The sequence below is a fragment of the Danio rerio genome, chromosome 3 (genome assembly GCF_052040795.2).
Source record: "Danio rerio strain M-AB ecotype USA chromosome 3, GRCz13ab, whole genome shotgun sequence".
Taxonomy (NCBI): domain Eukaryota; kingdom Metazoa; phylum Chordata; class Actinopteri; order Cypriniformes; family Danionidae; genus Danio; species Danio rerio.
The window spans coordinates 5,623,723-5,643,984 of NC_141023.1; the positions used below are offsets into that span (position 1 = coordinate 5,623,723).

Below are 20,262 nucleotides of genomic sequence, written 5' to 3' on the forward strand. Positions count from 1 at the left end.
TTAGGTTTTCCGGTCACTTGGCATGTATGACACGTTCTAATATGCTCGTCTAATCCCGGACGAGCCCCCATATGTTACACCTGGCTCAAGGATGTAACATAATGAGGGAGACGACAAGGAGAAGTATGATCAAAAAGAATATTTATTTAGCTCAATTTAAATTATATAATCAAAATATCAGTATCAGTATATTCAATCAGTGTGAAATGCAAATGTATGGATGCTGTAAATGTTGTCAGTGATAGTGTATGGATGCGAAAGAAAGCATAAAGGCCAAATAGGAGCGCGGCTCTGGCCAACTGCCAAGTGAATGGACAGCGGCCCCGACAAACTCTCTGCCGGGGTTTAAATAAGGGCGCTGACCAGCATCAGGTGCGCTGAAGGCACGCCCCCAATCTAGAATCAAAATCAAACACAAACAAAACAACGCAGTCCTAACATACAGTGAAAATTTCCTTGCACAGTTAAACAAAATTTGGGAAATATTAAAAAAGGGAAAAAAAAATCAAAAGGGGGTTAATAATTCTGACTTCAACTGTATATATGTATGTATATATATACATACATATATACATATATAACACATACACACATTTATGGTTAGGGTTATAAGGATTATTTCTTAATCCCCCTTTTATGTTGGCAAAAACATAAGTTTACTTCAGATATTTCTTTCAAAACAATATTCTGTGCCGCAAAAGAGCCTTCTCCTCACTTGTGATAATGACAATGAAAGCCAAGCTTTTGGTCTATGCTGTACCAAAAAATAAATAAAATCACCCAGGTGATGACAACTAAATATTACGATTATAACATTGTGTTAGTGGCCAGTGGGGTGGAACAACGTCATTGGTCAGAATTAACCACGTGATGAAGACGTCCTATAATATTGTATTTAATGCGATTTTCTTCCTGTAAACTGTATATATAACTATATAACTATAACTATATATATAATGCTGCAAATTACTGTAAATTGACTGTACTCTATATTAACTGCAAAAATTATAAGACTGATTAAGTAAAAGACAAATTAACTAAATGCATGTGCTATTGTTTCATTAGTATTTTAATGTAATATTTTTCTTCATATGATATTTATTATAATGTAATTTTGTTCAGATTATAATATATACTATAAATACTAACTATACTATAGTGATCTGCATTAAACAACCTGAACAAATCAGTCCTCTCTCTCTCTCTCTCTCTCTCTCGATTTGATCAAAAATGTAAATGAGGCCTTCCGATTAACAGTCCAGTGGACCCTAGCAACAGCCTAGAAACCACTCAGAACACCCTAGCAACTACCTAGGAATGCCTTAGCTACACCTTAGCAACCGCCTAGCAACCACTTCTCAACCGCTGTGCTTCCTGCCAACTGCCTTTGAGTCCCCGGCGCAGTCACGTTGGCTTTCTCAAGCCAACATCAAAGTTCGTCAACGAACTTTAGGTTCTAGTTCTAATTTTTAATCATGTTTAGGTTTTTCATATTCGATTTCACGCTGTTTTACCAACTCCTCTGCCTTTAATCTCGCCAATTCAACCTCCTTTTCTTTTAGTTCTCGCTCGCGCTCCGTTGCCTGCTTGTACATTTCTTTTTCATGAGCCTGTCTCAACTCTAATAATTCTTTTCGCTGTTCAAACAATAAATTACTCTCCGAAAAATCAAACTACCCATTCCCTCATCAGCAGTCTCAGATACCGGAATTAACACGCCACAATCAACTAATGCGCTCTTAATCAAAGCTCTCAATTCATTTTTTCGCAACCGCTTATCAATTCCCGTTAATTTATAGTTATCAACAATGTCCCACAGCTGTAGCTTCGAACACAAATTTAACTTCTCCTCTGATGAAGAACTTACAAAATCTTCCAACGAAATCATCCCAAAGAATAAACTTACCCAAATGCAGTACTAATAAATACTTACGACTTACATCTAAACTTCGGACATAAGCAATCGGCTCATAATCAAATATCCCCCTAACTAACCCACATTTCCCACTAACTAAACTTACCTAACTCTTCTGTGTTTTCCTAAGAGTCAAGCCTCTTTAAGCAGCTAATACCGCTGGTGCACAGCTGAACTGTCGGCTCAGAAATGCAACAACGGCCGTGCACTTAACCCAGGAAAACACCAAAAAAATTAAAAAAACAATAACCTCTCCGGGGATCTCCAAAACATATTATGAGCTGAACTTACCTGTCCGAAGCCAAATGAATGCTCTGCTCTGCCAAAACATGCACCTAATTCTCCTTAACAATTACCGGTCCGCATGCCTCTCAATAAAACGAGCCCCCATATGTTACAACCGGCTCAAAGTTGCAACATTAGAGAGACAATACGGACCAGGTAAATTGAAAAGAGAAATAATTTATTAACAAAACGTATAATTAACAAAAGTATTTAAAGCAATCAAAGTCAGTATAGGTGAAAGTCAGTAGTGAAAAGCATGTGTATGGAAGTGTACTGAGCTCATGATCCAAACACAAAAATAAATCAAAAGCGCCAAGCAGAGACGTCCGGCTAATCGACCTCTCCCAGACAGAATGCCGGACACCTTATAAACACCACGAGATGAGTCTCAGGTGGGATGACCCACTCACCAATCTGCAATCATCACGCAGAATCTGTAAATAACAAACACGCATACAAACAGGTCCCACATGGGACCTAACATAAGCTAACTGTAAAAGCTAAAGTCTCCCTTTGCATTGAACTTTGAGCATCTTACATTCAGAGCTTTAGTTTATGTTCACACAGCTACAGTACATTACACATCAACTAAAGATTAAAATATGATATTGTAGTGGACCAGCCCTTAAAAATGATGCCAGAACACAACTGATGGTAAGTTAACGCAACATGGACACAGGCTGAAGTTATAAAACTAAATTAAAATTACAGATTAATATTCCCTATATTGCAGAAGCCTTCTTTTTTTCAGATTTTTCCTTATTTATAATGTGAAACACTGAACCCCGATCATCTATTTACACCGGTCTGAAGTTATCAAACCAATCGTCCCGGCTTTGTGTTTCCGACTATTCCTTTAATATGTTTTAGAGTATATTCTATTTAAATGTACATTTATTTTGCACAATATTTTGCATTCTCTATGTCAGCTTTTTTTCTGGGTAAAAATTGTTCTTCGGTGGTGTCTGAATATATTATTGAATTTAAATAATATTAAAAGTTAAATTTGATGCATCTCATTGTAATGAGGCAACAAACACACTGACTTTAAGTGTTTAATGCACATTTATGCATTGTGTCATATCGCTTAGGTCTTAGTATCATTATCTGAAATAAATGGATGCCAATAAACATCTATGTAAGGAGAGGTTGACTTTAATTATATGTTTATACTTCAAAATACAACTCTAAATACATCTTAGGTTGTCCCTTTTGTCAAGTTTAATTATAATTTAGCCTATATTTCATAAACAACACAACTCAGGAGCAAACTAGTTTACTCTGCAGGTTTATATTAGATATCTCCCTCACTCACTCTAACAAAAAATGTATGTGTAAGAAGAAAAAAAAAAAAAAAAATATATATATATATATATATATATATATATATATATATATTATATATATTATATATATAGAGCATATATATATGAAATGTATATAAATATGTAAATAGTGTGGGAATAAATAACATACTTAATACTTAAAATAATAGAATACTTTCCAGTTGCTTTAAAATAACCACGTAGAAAAGACTTGGAAAAAAACTATTTTATTGGATAACTTTATCCTAACAGAAACACATTTAGCTGTAAAATAACAATGAAAATGTAAATTCCTTATTGACATGGTACACTGGCCTTTAATGAATAAAAAAGACAACATAATAAATGATAAAATGTAGATAAATCGATAGATGAGTAAATGAAATAAGAACAACAAACAATGTAACTGACGTAAAATGTGAAACTGGCAATGTACAAACTCCAAGTTAAATTAGGCATTTCCAAGTTTCAAGTTTGGTCCTGAAGAGTTTAATTTCAACCTTGTTTCTACAGTGCGGTAAAATTCAGTACATTACATACCGGTAGTCATTTCTGTTTCCACTGTCAGAAGTACCAATAAACCAAACTGTACCGTACCACTTTTAAGGCTGATTTATACTTCTGCGTCAAACACCGGCGTATGCTACGGCGCTGACGCATAGCCCTTCGCCGTGGCCGTCGCCGTCACTGACGTGCACCTCTCAAAATTGGAACTACACGTCGCAACGACGCGTAGCGCAAGCTCTGTGATTAGTCGGCTTGCTAGCGCAGACGAGTCTGGGCGGGACCGAGAGCCGCGCGAATAGCGCGAGCGATTGTTTACAAGTGTGGAGTCCCGTGAAGAAGCTCCGGATGGAAAGTTTTGTTCTGTGTTTACCTCATGGTTAAAGTTGTTGCACGTCCGCCAGTTCCTGCCTCAAAATGAGCGAGTTTGAGCCACTTGTACATCCAGGAAGTGTTCAGAATAGCAAAACAGAAGCGAAGAAACTCGACACAGAGGAACATTTACACCTCACTGCCCACTAGTGTTTCGGAAGTGTTAATGCAGACCAACAAAGACAGCGTGCAGAAGTATAAATGCACAGCCACGCGCGTTGCCTGCGCCGTGAGTTGCGCCGGTCACTTGACGCAGAAGTATAAACCAGGCTTTAGAGACCCTATTATACTGTAAGGGTAACTACCATAACAGTACAGTACTAAATGTGGAGATAGACTTGCTGCTGAATGCTAATTGGTTCACAGAGAATTGTCACTTGAAAAATTACACTGTAATAATAAAATAAATCTATGCGTAGCAATGAATCATCATCGACCCAAGCTAATCATCTTATAACAAACAGCTACATGCCAAGAAAAAACAAACAGGATCTTCTGTATTGCTGCTTTTCCACTATCATGCCAAATCGTTCCGAGAACAGTCAGATACAGTTACCGTTGTGTTTCCACATGAGCCTGGAATGGCGAGCATGATTATAAACTGCAATATCACATCTGAAACACTAGCTGGCATTGGGGTTTCCATGTTCCTCTATGTCATGTTTCTTTGCAGGTGTTTCGTTTATGCAGGAAATACCTGTAATGCTACCTTAATGTACATGTAGCTAAAACGCACTCATTTAGAGGCGGGAACCAACGGATGTTCAACAAATTTAATCATAAGGTAAACAAAAATCTATCCAGAGCTCCTCCACAGAATTCGACACTTTTAAAACACTCACTCCAACAGGTTGCTCTTCTCCCAAACTTCTCGGCCACACCCACACTTATCAAAGCCACCAAGTGTCCAATCACAGATCTTGCGCTGTGCATCATTGCGACGGGTAGTTACATTTTTTTTGAAAGCTAAGTGCACGGCAAAGGGAATGCGACTGGGCAAAGGCTGCGCCTAACCATCATGTGCACTTGACACAAAAGTATAATTCAGTCTTTATATTCAATCCAACCATGGTTAATTGAGCACTTGAGTGCATGATGTCGCCATTGTGTTGCCTGGCTGCCAGTTTCTCCATATCTGGAAAGGCAGAAGAAAGCTATTTATTTGTTTCTTATTGAACAAAGCAAATACTAGAAAAAAAGGTGTCACAAAACACAGAAATATAAGACCATCGACCATATTACTTATATCATGTTATTTACATTACATTAAAGTTACCAAGGCAGTGACTGGCACGTTTGTATTACATTTCAGAAAGCGTCATTTGATCAGCATCAGAGTGAAAAATAAAACTGTTTCTGTGTTAACTGGCCTGATCAGCATGGAATGAAATAGTTACGCAAAGAGAAACATTTGGCCTGATAGTGGAAAAGTGGCTTATGTCCTCTAATGTTGTTTATAGGTCTGTTCACCTGTTACATCTGAATATGTAGAAAGTATTAGGGGCGTAACATTTTCTGTTTATTTACATGCGCTTGTCACACATCTGAATTTATGAACTTGATATGTAAACAGCTTCTTTAAGAGAGAATAATACAACTTTCTATCATACATCACACCTACCAAGTAAGTGTAATATTGGCAGTGAAAGTGCAAGCCTGATCAGACTGACCAATACAAACTGTGCTGTACTGAAGTGCTCAGTTAAATGATGGCTCTTTTGAACAATAGTTTTCTCTTAATTTTTTCTCTGTTCAACAGTCAGCTCAGTCAGTTCAAGAACCTTATGACTCAAAGTCAATGTCAAGTGCGACTGGTCCATTCATTGAGAATCCGATAAAGCAATTCACTCTTGTGCCAGATTCTTTATATATCTGGCTTCTGAACATCGGATCAACCATGATGCCAGCAACACTGATAAAGCCATCCCGAATTTCACCAGAAACTCTGTGAAGTTTTTCACTGTCTCTCACTTTTTTCCATATACTTTCATCATCCCATTGAGTTGCGATGTCCTGCTCTGGTGCTAAACAGCGGTTAATATCTCTCTGGGATATCAGGCCAGCATAACCCTCATATTTCCCTAGGTAAAAGTGGACTGCTGCTCTTTTTCCATTAGACACAGGATTCAGTTCATTGAAATATGATGCCTTCATTTGTGACAAAATTGCTGGCAATGCACCATGCCCTTCTTGTGATAACAATAAAATTGTGATGTAGTGCAATGGCAGGATCTCACTGAAAGGTGCGGGCTGTTTGTTTATTTGATTGAGTAATTTAAAAAGGTTTGGGTAAGGCATGATGAACTGAGATTCAGGTTTGATGTTGGCCAGAATTACATTGGCATATATAAAGTTGACCATGTCCATCAAGGGTTGATCCCTTTGTAATCTAGCAATGAAACGATACTGCTGGATGATCTCTTCAAGAGTTGATGCAGAGTTGTCCTGATATAAATGCTCCAGAAGACCTGTGTAGGAATCTCCCTTGTTCTTCTCCAGACATTGGCGTGTCTGCTCAATTTTAGCCATGCTATTTACGTGCTTGTTATTGACTAGCTCACTCCAATTGATCTCACAAAAGAGGGCAGTGTACTGTTGAAAGTACTTGGACATCCTGTGCATTGTCAGTTCTTTTTGTTTGTCTTTCTCTGCAAAAAATGGAACTAAATTGACAAGAAAATTGTCAAGAAAGATAAAATGTTTCTTCATCCTCTCTTTTAGTTGAAGAAGATATCTCTTATGCTTTAGCAATACCGGGATGTATGGCTTAAGTCTGGGATTCTTGCTGGGCAAATCTTCAATGGTAATTTTGCCCATGAGGACTTGACTAAGGCAGTTGTTGCGAGTGTCTTTTACAGCATACAGAGGTGTCTTTTGCAGCATTTCTGTGACTGTAACTGCAGTTTGAAGGTGACTGAGATGGCCAGCAGTGTTGTAAGTTTGGTAATTTTTATAACCCCTGTTAACCCTTCTTTTATCTAATTGATGCTTGGCCTCTTTGTCTGCAGTTTTTTGGGTTTCTTTGCAAGCTTCGGATGCCTTCTGAGCCAATGTAAGATACTCGTCAAGATTTTCTGGCTTGATGGGATTATCTTTGTCTTTGTAAACAGCATGTTTGAGCTCATGCATGCGTACCTGAAACTCTGTATCGCATATGTAGGAGTTCTCTGTTAATTGGCTTTTGGCCTTCTTTGCCCAGTACATGGCTTGAAGAAAGTCCTGTTTCTTAATGTAATAATACCTGGCAAGCAGCTGTGATATGTATGCATCTTTCTTGAGACACTTTTCTGCATTGTGTAGAATAATTTGTTGAGTTCCTGGGGTTTCTTTCATTATATCCTGGATAAGAGGAGAAAACAGAGAGCCTTCAACCTCAGCTGAATACTGCCTTTTCACCAGCATGTTGTGAACATCCTGCCTTAATTTTTGTTTTCCCAGAGTGTACTCGTAAAATAACTCTGTTGTAAGCAGAATGTTAGTGATTTCTGCCTTCGTCACTCCATGAGAAGCTGAAAGCTCCTGCAAGCATTGTTTAGCTATACATGAGTGAATCACTCGCACACCCTCAAAGTTAACTTTGGAATTAACTTTGCATCTCGTCAAAAGATTGGAAAACCTCTCAAATTCATCTTCGACTTTGTATAATCTAATTGCTACTTTTGGTTGCAGACCAAGGAACTCTTCACATGTAGAGACTGACAGCACTGCATTACTGCTGTAGACATGCAAGAGGACAAGAACAGCGAAAAGCTGAGCATGCTTGTGTTCAAAGTTAAAGTCCTTGAGGGTTTTTTTCACAACACTCTGAATATACTCAGAGGAGAAGTTGGTCATCAGAATCATGAACCCATAAAATGTTTTTGTGTTCATTTTGGTTTTCCTAAACTCCTTCAGCTTTTCCTCAAACAGTTCCTGTTCCTTTTTAGATAGTGTGTTTCCAATGAATACTGAATTATCAGTTCGATCTGTCAGTTCATGGGTTTCGACTCTCATGCAGTTGACAATTATCACTTGTGGAGACTTTGAAGAAATATTTTGCTTTTGACATTCCTCCTCAATTTGAAGTTTGAGTTTTTTGACATCAGAAATATCCTGGAAATCATCGATCAAGAGCAAAACTGGAAGTCGTTTGGGTTGCTCATTTGTCTCATATGTTAGTAGCTGCACTACCTGTTCTGCTGCCGCAGTGTAATCACCTGTTGAGTCCTTCAGCACTGCACAACGAAATTGTTTCTTGAGTGTCCACAGAACATGCATGGCCAGTGTAGTCCCACCACAGCCTGGAAGATGGAAGATGTTGAAAAACTCACACACTGTTTTTTGGCTGCATATGTCTGGAATAATAGTGTTGACAATGTAGTCAAACTTGTCTCGTTTGATGAACGGCATCGAGCCGGGCTGTTCTGAGAAGTAGAAGTTCCACCAAGACACTTTCCCTCCCTTATAAAAGATCTTTTCGTGATGTTGTTTGTCCTCATTACCTCCTTCACACTGGTTCACACAAAGAATACTCAGCATTTCTAAGGATTCCTCTATTTTCTTAGAGAGCACAACATTACTGCCCCCACCACAAGGCAGAAATCGGCTGGATTTGCGGTTTTCTGACCACAGGCTGAGCACGGTGCCATTGACTTCAGCAAAGCTCAGCTCATAAATACATCTCTTAGAGATGTCAGCTACATCAATGAGATCTTTCCAGTAGGTGTATGATGTTTTATTGTCAGTGATGCATAAGATTTGGTTCTCTCCCTTGAGCTCCTGTAAAAAGAATTTCAAGGTCTCAAGTAAAGGGTCTTTCCGATCATTCACCTGATTTAACAGCAGGAATACGGTAAGAAATTTCTTGTGAGGCAGCACGTCCCTTCTACACAGGAAAGAAATGACATCATGCACTGAGGATCCCTTCTCAATTAACCACTTATCAGCATCAGATGGGCTTTCATTATTAATTCCTCCATTACAGAAAACCCAACTTGTATTCTTGGTAAGTTTTAGCTTGTCTGCTATGTCCTCAACTGCACCTGTTATTTTATATTGAGTCGGTGAGTGAACGTTGGTTTTTCTCTCTTCAAACAGCTTATTTAAGCCATGTTCAGCAGATTCTGGATCAAAATCCAAAACAGCCACTAGATCCATGTGAAGAAGGAAGCGCAGGTTTTCCAGCTGAACTGGATGAGACTTGTTGGCCACCACAATGTACGATTTAAAGTGTGACCTGTCCAAAGATTGTGTCCCTCCTGTTATCATCTCACAGAGTTTAGAGCCTTGGACACTGGTTTTGACAACGGAAAGATGCTTTTCTTCAGCTTCCTTCCTTAGCTGGGATAAATGTGCCATGTTAGCAAGATAGTTCTCAACCTCCTTTAAGGAATCAGATGTAATGATATTCTTACTGCTGCTGCCATCTCTTATGAAGAAAGACTTGCTTTCATTGTTCTTCTTCGGCTCAGACATCTTGTCCTTATTTTTGAGGTTCTTGTTATTTTTTTCTAAATCATATGTGTTGAAATGTAGGTCTTGACAGACATTAGATGACGGCTCTATATCCACTTCAATAACATATTTTCCAGAGGACATCATATCAACTTTAAGAACTTCAACAAATCGAGGAGGTTTAATGCACATCTTTGCTATCTGAACATTCTTTTCCCATTTAAAATGTCTTTCAATTGCATGTGACTGTTGTACATCAAAATCATCTGTTTTTGGGATGTTAACACCAAGAATTTGTCCGTGTGGTTTGTCTGCTACTCCAAAGTGAATGGTGCCATTAGTGCGACTGTTCATACAAGCTGCTGCAAATCGAATCACCTCATAAGTGTATTTCTTCATTCTGTCCTCTTCTGTTGTGTTGGTGAAGCCTTTGAATTCATGACAGGGCTGAATGAGATCTATAGGACCAGTTTCGGTAACATCTAGCGTGGTGTTTTCTCTGTACCTGTGAGCTGTATTAAATCTGTTAAATGGGTAAGGCTTCATGCTACAAGACAAACTCGCCATGTCATTCTGCTGTTGAGTCTTTTGTTTCAGAAGATCTACGTTGTGAACAATCAGTTTTATTGCATTCATTGACAGGCTTAGTTGCCTGAAATCAGTCGCCTCCAAGAGGAGAAGAGTAGCCCCATTTATTCTCTCATTATACAAAAGGTCTGCATCTTCTCTGTCCACATTTATCTCAAGCATCCAAGCTCTCACATGGTATTTATTCCAGTCTTTGATGTCTTCTGGATGTTTAGATGAAACAGCTGTCTTGCCTTCATTTTTCTGAAAGAAAATTGATATCTAAATTTATGTGGCATTGAAACTTGATGCCTGCATTTTAAGGATTTACTATGTTATGGGGCATTAAGATGATTAGCATCACATTCAAAAATGGCCTTTCTAGTGCTACTTACCCCAGAATGACTTGAGGTGTCCATAAAGAAGCCAAAGACTCTTCTGAGCTGGTGCTTATGATAAGATAATTAAACATGCATCAAATCAATCATATCAAGTAAATCACAGTTTGTATATATATATATATATATATATATATATATATATATATATATATATATATATACATACATATATATATATATATATATATATATATATATATATATAATATATATATATATATATATATATATATATATATATATATATATACACACACATATACATATACATATACTTTACAAATTACGTGTCTACTTTAAAAAAAAAAAAAAAAAAAATATATATATATATATATATATATACACACACACACATATACATATATATATATATATATATATATATATATATATATATATATATATGTATATGTGTGTGTGTGTATATATATATATATATATATATATATATATATATATATATATATATATATTTTTATTTTTTTTTTTTTTTTAATTAGACACGTAATTTGTAAAGTTTTATGTCTTCATAAAGTTTTATGTTGTATTCATATTGTGTGTTATCTCCAGAATAAATAAAAAAAGAAAAAAGCTTGTGGCATCAACAGAGCTGTGAAGGGAGCGCTCTTTTGCGGTCTCACATTCACATGCAGGCATCTAAACGTGCACAAACACACCGTTTATCTTGACAAAAACTTTCAAAAACCTTTATTGGCTGCTGTGTCTTTAATATGGTGTAAAGATTATGATGTGTCATTGAAACATCAAGGAGGACGCAGCAAAGAAAAGTCACTTATAAATTAAAACTTTATTATTTTATCCAACAGCCTTACATTTAAAAGGGAAGCATAATGGCGATCATACGCAAAAAGACCCCAGCCTATAAGGCTAGATGTTTTCTTTCCCTCATTTGTTTATTTATTTGGCGCATGTACTTGAGCTTTGCAACAAGCGCTTTGGAGTGTTTTATGTCAACGTCTGAGTAGATTTATACACTGGGGATAGGGAGCTACTTAATAACTTTCTTTAAAATACAGACTGCACTTGTTACAAGACAACATACATTTACCTGCAATACTGAAGCTCAAGAACTTCCTGTGTTGAACAAATTGTTGTTTGTGCCTAGAGGAGCAGAATTCACAAAGATCATGTAAATAATAAATTTACATTTCATTTAAATCAACACTGCCTGCATTCAAATGAATGGGCGTGTTTGAATGCTGCCTTTGTCTCTATTACACACCTGTCTACACCACATCTTGACCAATTTTAGTGTTACTGTAGAAGCAAGTTTTCTTTATAGTTGCTTTAAATGAAGTGCTTCAAAAATTTACCAGCATAATAGCTCAGTGAGCAGACATAAGACTGTTCTTGTTCCTGTTTTTGCATTAGAAATGAGTAGCAGTGATAGATTGAGGAAACTTGTTGCCCTTTATAAATAAAATACCAATCGGCACTGCAGGCTTTTAAAATTTTCATTAAAATCTGAAGTACTGGGTAATGTGTGATTATAAGTAATCTGGCTCATGTAGTCATATTAAAAAAAAGTAATTAAATAATTTTAGTTAGATTGTAGTGTTCTTTAAATTCATAATTATAATTTAAAAATTATAAAATTAATTTAATTATAAATTTAAAATAATAAAAGTATTTAAAATAAATCATAATCTGTTAACTGCCGCATTTCTTTTTGTGTATGACATACCTAAAATATTCACAATTACCGTAAGTTATTTTAAACGTGTTAAGTCATCCATCTTTGATGTTTCATTCTAGAAATTCTACTTTGCGCCATATAGTTAATCCTTTATATTCATAATTTAAAATGACCATGGAAATGTCCTAGGGGTATAAAGACCATGTCATTGCTATTTTCATATTTTTGTTTTCTTAATGTAAAGTTATCTTCCCTAGATTGTCTATCTGCCCACTGTTTAGATCTTAAATAACCCAATCATAAAATCACTTACAAATCTAGCATATGAGATATCATCGTTATGTTCAGCTCTTTTGTGGAATAGTTACTGTGATCTTACCTCACTCAGAGACACATTAGGAAAGCTCCCTCTTGTAGTGGTGATAACAGCAGTGCAGTGATGCACTGATCTGAATTATCCACAAACATATTTCATCCTGTTGCCTGACTCCACCCTCTGTTGCCTCCACCTGAATATGTGTACTAGGAAGTGGACTCCGCACTGCCCCATGTATGATGTTAGTAGTTAGTAGACTAAAATAATTTGTAATATTTGCTCCTGTACCCTGTTTTAAAGTGGTAATTCACCTACAGATTAATTTTTACTCCTCCTCAAGTGGTACCAAACTTATTTGAGTTTCTTTCTTCTGTTGAACACAAAAGAAGATATTTTGATGAAAGCTGGAAACCTGTTACCATTGACTTCCACAGTATTTGTTTTTCCTACTATGTAAGTCAGTGGTTGTAGTTTTTTTAACTTTAAAAACTTTTTTTAAACTTTTTTTTTTTTACATTTTCTTCAACAGAAGAAAGAAACTCAAAGGTTTAAAAGTGAGTAAATTAAAGATTTGAGGTGAACTATTGCTTGGTGTAAGTCAACACATATTTCGGGTACTTCGGGTACTCAATGCTAAGTAGAGGTATGACTTAAACTTTTTGTCATTGATAACCTTATGTTTTGTAATAGAGAAAAAAAAAAAGTAGAATGACCTCTCTCCAGTCCTGAAATGTTTTATATACTGCACATAAATGTTTTTGTTTTGATGAAAGATTTTGTATTACTAAGATTTGTAGTTGATCTGAATTACTTTACTTTACTTACTCAACTCTGGGAGTAAGAAATGATTTTATGTAAATATATATATATATATATATATATATATATATATATATATATATATATATATATATATATATATATATATATATACACACACATACATACATACATACATGCATACATACATACATACATATATATGCATACATACATACATACATACATACATATATATATACTTACATACATACATACATACATACACACAGACACACACACACACACACACACACACACACACACACACACACACACACACACACACACACACACACACACACACACACACACACACACACACACACACACACACAGGGCGGGGGGCTAATAATTCTGACTTGTGTGTGTGTGTATATATATAAAGTTGAAAGTGAAGTCAGAATTATTAGCCACCTTGAATTATTTGCCCCCCTGTTTATTCTCTCCCCCAACCCCCCCATCCCCACCCCACCACCATTTTCTGTTTAATAGAGATTTTTTCAACACATTTCTAAACATAATAGTTTTAATAACTCATTTCTAATAATAGATTTATTTGATCTTTTAGCTTAAGGTGACATTTAAAGGCTTAACTTGGTTAATTAGGTTAACTAGGCAGGTTAGGGTAATAAGGCAAGTTATTGTACAACGATGGTTTGTTCCATAGACTATTGAAAAAAAAAAGCTAAAATTGGCTAATAATTTTGACATTAAAATTATTTTTAAAAAAAGTTTTCAACTGCTTTTATTCTAGCTGAAATAAAACAAATAAGACTTTCTCCAGACGAAAAAAATATTATCAGACATACTGTGAAAATGTCCTTGCTCTGTTAAACGTCATTTAGGAAATATAAAAAAAATAAAAATAAAATTCAAAGGAGAGCTAATAATTCTGACTTCAACTATATATATTTATATATCCCAGAGATGGGTTGCGGCTGGAAGGGCATCCGCTGCGTAAAAACTTGCTGGATAAGTTGGCGGTTCGTTCCGCTGTGGCGACCCCGGATTAATAAAGCGACTAAGCCGACAAGAAAATGAATGAATGAATATATATATTTTTTTTTATTTTTTTTTTTATTATATATATATATATGATTATGAAATGCAATTGTATATCAGACACATACCTGGCATGTCTAGATGCAGAAGAATGAGTGTCAGTCAGAAAAAAAACTGATAAGAAATATATTTATTCGGTAACCTTTAACTTAAATACATTATGTCTTTCAACCACAAGGGCATAGATATATTCTGCTTGTTAACAGGGATTTATGACTTTTTTTGTTACACATATTACAGAAAAACAATGTACAGAAGTAAATAGAAAAAACAAGGGCAAAATGTTGCTTAAACATTATTCCCGAACAAATGGATAAACAGCAAAATACCAGTACCTCTTCTATTCATTACATATCCAAAGACCAAAAACACTGCCAAACAACTCAAAATACATGTAAAACACTTGTAAAAACCCAAACAAACAGTAGAAAACCCAGTTTAAGTGAAGTACAGCACAAAAGTCTCTCTTGAATTCAATGTTTTACTGGCAGTGACCAGTGTCTTAGTCACATCTCATGCAAATGCTAATATTGACCTTATTCTGCAATGCAGAAGTGCGCTTGTTTCGGTGATCGGTTTAGAACTTCCGACAAACAAGTGTGTTCATGACAATACAAAAAACTAAAAGTTATGCAATTACAAAATATCAGTTTGCAACATCAAGCTGCATAACAAGGTGTTTTTACAATTAAAACTTATGGAAGTGAATGAGACCATTAGTCTCAAGCCAATAGGGTTCCAAAGGCTCATCCTGCTCATATGGGAAGCATAAGGTTCACATCAAATCTGACATTTCTGCTAAAACAAAGCTTGCAAGCTTGCAATGTCAGTGATTAAACATTGCTTTATATTGGTATGTACAAGATATAAAAACGAGGCAAACTAAAATAACATGTCAAAACAATTAGAGACCTTTCAGTCCATGAGTCCCTTTGAGTTTTAATTGTATTAATGGAAATTAAGAAAGTTTAGTCTTTGTAGATATATTTGTAGATCTGTAGATCATTCTGTTGATTCTTATGAATTACAATATGTCAAGTGCCACTGGTCCATTCATTGAGAATCCAATGAAGAATGTCACACGGGCTCCAGATCCTTTGCGTAACTGAGTTACAAACATTGGATCAACATAAACCTTCACATCGGCAACCCAGATCAAATTGTTGCGAATTTCACCTGAAATTCTTTGAAGCTTCTTACTGTTTCTTACTGTCTTCCATATTTTTTCATTGTCCCACTGAGTTAAGATGTCCTCCCCTGGTCCTAAACAGCGGTTAATATCCCTATAGGAAAGTAGTCCACCATAACCTCTATCCTTTCCTAAGTAAAAGTGGACCGCTGCTCTCTTTCCATTAGATAGAGGTTTCAGCTCCTTTGAATATGATGCCTTCATTTGTGAGACAAATGTTGGCAAGTCACGGTGGGCTTCTTGCCATAATAACACAATTGAGATGTAGTACAATGGCAGAATCTCACTGAATGATCTTGGCCAAGTGATTAAATTCAGGAGCAATTTACGAAGGTCTTGGTAGGGCATGATGTACTGAGATTTAGGTTTGATGTTGGCTAGAATTACATTGGCATAAATAAAGTTGATAGTATCCATTACTTCTCTGTCCTCTGTTTTGGGATCCAGAAAGAAACGATACTGCTGGATGATCTCTTCAAGAGTTGATGAAGAATTTTCCTCATACAAGTATTCCAGAAGGCCAGTATATGTATCACCCCTGTTCTTCTCCAGACATTCATGAATCTGAGCTATTTTATTTGGTCGGTTCATAAACTCTTTGTTACGTAGCTCACTCCAATTGATTTTACAGAAGACTTCAGTATACTGTTGAAAATATTTGCAAACCTTGTGCTTGATTGCCTCTTTTTGTTTGTCTTTCCCGGCAAAAAAGGGAACCAAGTTGACAAAAAAGGTCTCAAGAAAAACAAAATCTTGCTTCATCATTGCTTTATGTTGAGTTAGAAAGTCGACATGCCTCCCCAGTACTTGGTAATATGGCTCACTCTCTGCATCAGTCGACTGTTTTGTGTTTGATCCCGCTAGCTCTGACTGTGATTTATACGGTGGTGTCTTTTGCAGGATTTCTATGACTGTAGCTGCAACTTGAAGTTCACAGAAATGGCCAGCAGTGTTGTAGGTAGTATAATCCTTTTGTCTTTGCAGTCGAGTAATGGCTTCTTTGTTTGCTGTTTGTTGTGTTTCTTTGCAAGCTTCTGTTGCCGTCTTAGCCAATGTAAGATATCTATCAAGACTGTTTGGGCTGATGGGATCATCTTTATCTTCGCGAAAAGCACATTTCAGCTCATTCACATATACCTGTGATACTGTATCACACATGTATGAGTTCTCCCCTGAAAGGTCTTTGGCTTTCTTTGCCCAATCCTTGGCCATACTAAAGTCTTGTTTCTTAATGTAATAGTACCTGGCGAGAAGCTGGGGTATTGCTACATCTTTTCTATAGCACTTTACTGCATTGAGAAGAACAGTTTCTTCCATCCCTGGTGTCTCTTTCATTATATCTTGGATAAGTGGAGAAAAAAGGGAGTCTTCAGCCTCAACTGAATTCTGCCTCCTCACCAACATGCTGTGAACATCCTGCATTAATTTTTGTTTTCCCAGAGTGTACTCGTAAAATAACTCTGTTGTAAGCAGAATGTTAGTGATTTCTGCCTTCGTCACTCCATGAGAAGCTGAAAGCTCCTTCAAGCAGTGTTGAGCTATACTTGAGTGAATCACCCGCACGCCCTCAAAGGAAATTTTATAATCAACCGGGCATTTTTTCAAAAGAGTGGAAAACTTCTTGAACCCATTTTCCACATTGCAGGATGTAGAGTCTGCTTTCGTTTCCAAACCAAGGAACTCTTCACATGTAGAGACTGACAGCACTGCATTCTTGCAGTAGACATGCAAGAGGACAAGAACTGCAAAAAGCTGAGCATGCTTGTGTTGGAGATTGAATCCAATGAGGGTGCTTTTTACAACACCCTGTATATACGTGGAAGAATAGTTGGACTTTAGAATCATGAATCCATAAAACGTTTTAGTGTTTCTGTTGGTCTTCTCAATCTCCTTTAGCTTTTCTTCAAACAGTTTCTGTTCCTTTTCAGATAAATTGTTTTCAATGAAAACTGTATCATCAGTTTGTTCGAAGGATTCAACTCTCATGCAGTTGACAATAACCACTTGAGGAGACTTTGAATAAATTTTTTGCCTCTGACATTCCTCCTCAATTTGAAGTTGGAATTTTTTGACATCAGATATATCTTGGAAGTCATCGATCATGAGCAAAACTGGAAGTCGTTTGGGTTCCTCATCTTTCTTATATGTTAGTAGCTGCACTACCTGTTCTGCTGCCGCAGTGTAATCATTTGTTGAGTCCTGCAACACAGCACAACGAAATTTATTCTTGAGTGTCCAGAGAACATGCATGGCCAGTGTAGTGGCACCACAGCCTGGAAGATGGAAGATGTTGAAAAATGCACAAGATCTTTCTAAATTGCATATATCTGGAATAATAGTGTTGATAATGTAGTCAAACTTGTCTCGTTTGATGAACGGCATTGAGCCGGGCTGTTCTGAGAAGTAGAAGTTCCACCAAGACACTTTCCCTCCCTTATAAAAGATTTCTTCATGATGTTGTTTGTCCTCATTTCCTCCTTCACACTGGTTCAAACAAAGAATACTCAGCATATCAAATGAGTCCTCATGTTCCAGCAAAACCTTACTAACACTAAAACCAGGCAGAAACCGTTTTGATTTGCGGTTCTCTGACCACAAACTAAGGATCGTGCCATTGACCTCAGCAAAACTAAGTTCATAAATGCATCTCCTAGAGATGTCAACTCTATAGCGGCCCTGAATGAGATCCTTCCAGTAGGTGTATGATGTTGCATTGTCACTGATGCATAAGATTTGGTTTCTTCCTTTAAGCTCCTGTAAAAACATATTGAAGGTCTCAAGCAAAGGGCCATTGGCATCACTTTCCTGATTTAATAGCAAGAATATGACAAGAAACTTTTTATGATGCAGCACATCTTTTCGGCACAGGAAAGAAACAACATCACGCACAGAGGATCCTTTTTCAGTCAACCAGTTATCAGCATCAGAGGGGCTTTCATTTTTAATTCCTCCATTACAAAAAACCCAACTTGTATTCTTGGTAAGTTTTAGCTTGTCTGCTATGTCCTCAACTACTCCTGTGAGTTTATACTCAGTTGGTAAATGATGATTTATTTTTTTCTTTTCAAATAATGTATTCAAGCCATGTTCAGCAGATTCTGGATCAAAATCCAAAACAGCCAGTAGGTCCATGTAAAGAAGGAAACTGAAGTTTTCCAGCTGAACTGGATGAGACTTGTTGGCCACCACAATGTACGATTCAAAGTGTGACCTGTCCAAAGATTGTGTCCCTCCTGTTATCATCTCACAGAGTTTAGAGCCTTGGACACTGGTTTTGACAACGGAAAGATGCTTTTCTTCAGCTTCCTTCCTTAGCTGGGATAAATGTTCCATGTTAGCAAGATATTTCTCATACTCCTTTGAGGAATCAGATGTTATGATATTCTTACTGCTGCTGCCATCTCTTATAAAGAAAGACTTGCTTTCATTTTTTTTCTTGCCTGTTGCTTTGGGCTCAGGCATCTTGTTTTTATTTTTGAGTTCTTGTTCCTCTTGGCTTTTTTCGACTTCATATGTGTTGAAATAAAGGTCTTGACAGACATTATAGGATGGCTCTATATCCACTTCAATAACACTTTTTCCAGAGGACATCATGTCAGCTCTGAGAACTTCAACAAATCGAGGAGGTTTAATGCACATCTTTGCTACCTGAACATTCTTTTCCAATTTAAAATGTTTTTCAATTGCATGTTTCCGTTGATTATCAAACTCATCTGTTTTTGGGATGTCAACTCCAAGAATTTGTCCGTGTGGATCGTCTGAAACTCCAAAGTGAATGGTGCCATTTGTGCGGCTGTTCATACAAGCTGCTGCAAATCGAATGAGTTCAAAAGTGTATTTTTGCCTTCTGTGCTTTTCTGTTGTGTTGGTGAAGCCTTTGAATTCATGACAGGGTTGAATAAGGTCTTTAGTACCAGTTTCAGTTACATCTAGAGTAGTGTTTTCTCTGTACCTGTGAGCTTCATTAAATCTATTAAAAGGGTAAGGCTTCAAGCTACTAGTATGAGTGACCACATTATTCTGCTGTTGAGTCTTTAGTTTCAGAAGACCTTTATTGTGAACAATCAGTATTATTGCATTCATTGACAGGCCTAGTTCCCTGAGATTAGGCTCCTTCAAAAGCAGAAGACAAGCTCCATTAATTTTCTGATTGTAAACAATATTTGCTTCTTCCTTGTCCACTTTTATCTCAATCATCCACTGTCTCACATGATCTGGAGCCCAATCTCTGATATCCACCGGAAGTTCAGATGAACCAGCAATCTCCTCATTATTCTGAAAGGATTAGTAAAACAAGCATATTTTAAATAGCTTTTTGTTTGTGTACATATGCTAATTCATTAAACATACTGATATTAAGTTTCCACAATGCTACATTGAATATTTTAAACTGATCATTTTAGGAAAAGACTAA

The 20,262-nt window shown here is 36.6% G+C and overlaps 2 protein-coding genes and 1 long non-coding RNA gene across 3 annotated transcripts in view; 1 reads left to right on the forward strand and 2 right to left on the reverse strand.

The window, feature by feature from the left end:
* LOC147845465 (uncharacterized) overlaps positions 1-20,262 on the forward strand; it is a 129,262-nt gene that overhangs the window by 60,827 nt on the left and 48,173 nt on the right. The window lies entirely within an intron of this gene.
* LOC103910200 (sterile alpha motif domain-containing protein 9) lies at positions 6,059-12,897 on the reverse strand. The gene is made up of 4 exons (XM_087243505.1): positions 12,839-12,897; positions 11,872-11,924; positions 10,797-10,850; positions 6,059-10,665 (listed from the first exon to the last, which is right to left on the reverse strand). The coding sequence occupies exons 3-4, from the start codon at positions 10,818-10,820 to the stop codon at positions 6,184-6,186; spliced, it is 4,506 nt and encodes a 1,501-aa protein (XP_087099631.1). The 5' UTR covers positions 10,821-10,850; positions 11,872-11,924; positions 12,839-12,897; the 3' UTR covers positions 6,059-6,183.
* The window catches only part of LOC101882579 (sterile alpha motif domain-containing protein 9), a 39,237-nt gene continuing 33,749 nt past the window's right edge, over positions 14,775-20,262 (reverse strand). Inside the window, exon 6 of the mRNA XM_087243506.1 lies at positions 14,775-20,123. Within this exon, the coding sequence (XP_087099632.1) occupies positions 15,684-20,123 (4,440 nt within the window). The 3' untranslated portion in view covers positions 14,775-15,683. The remainder of the gene's footprint in view (positions 20,124-20,262) is intronic.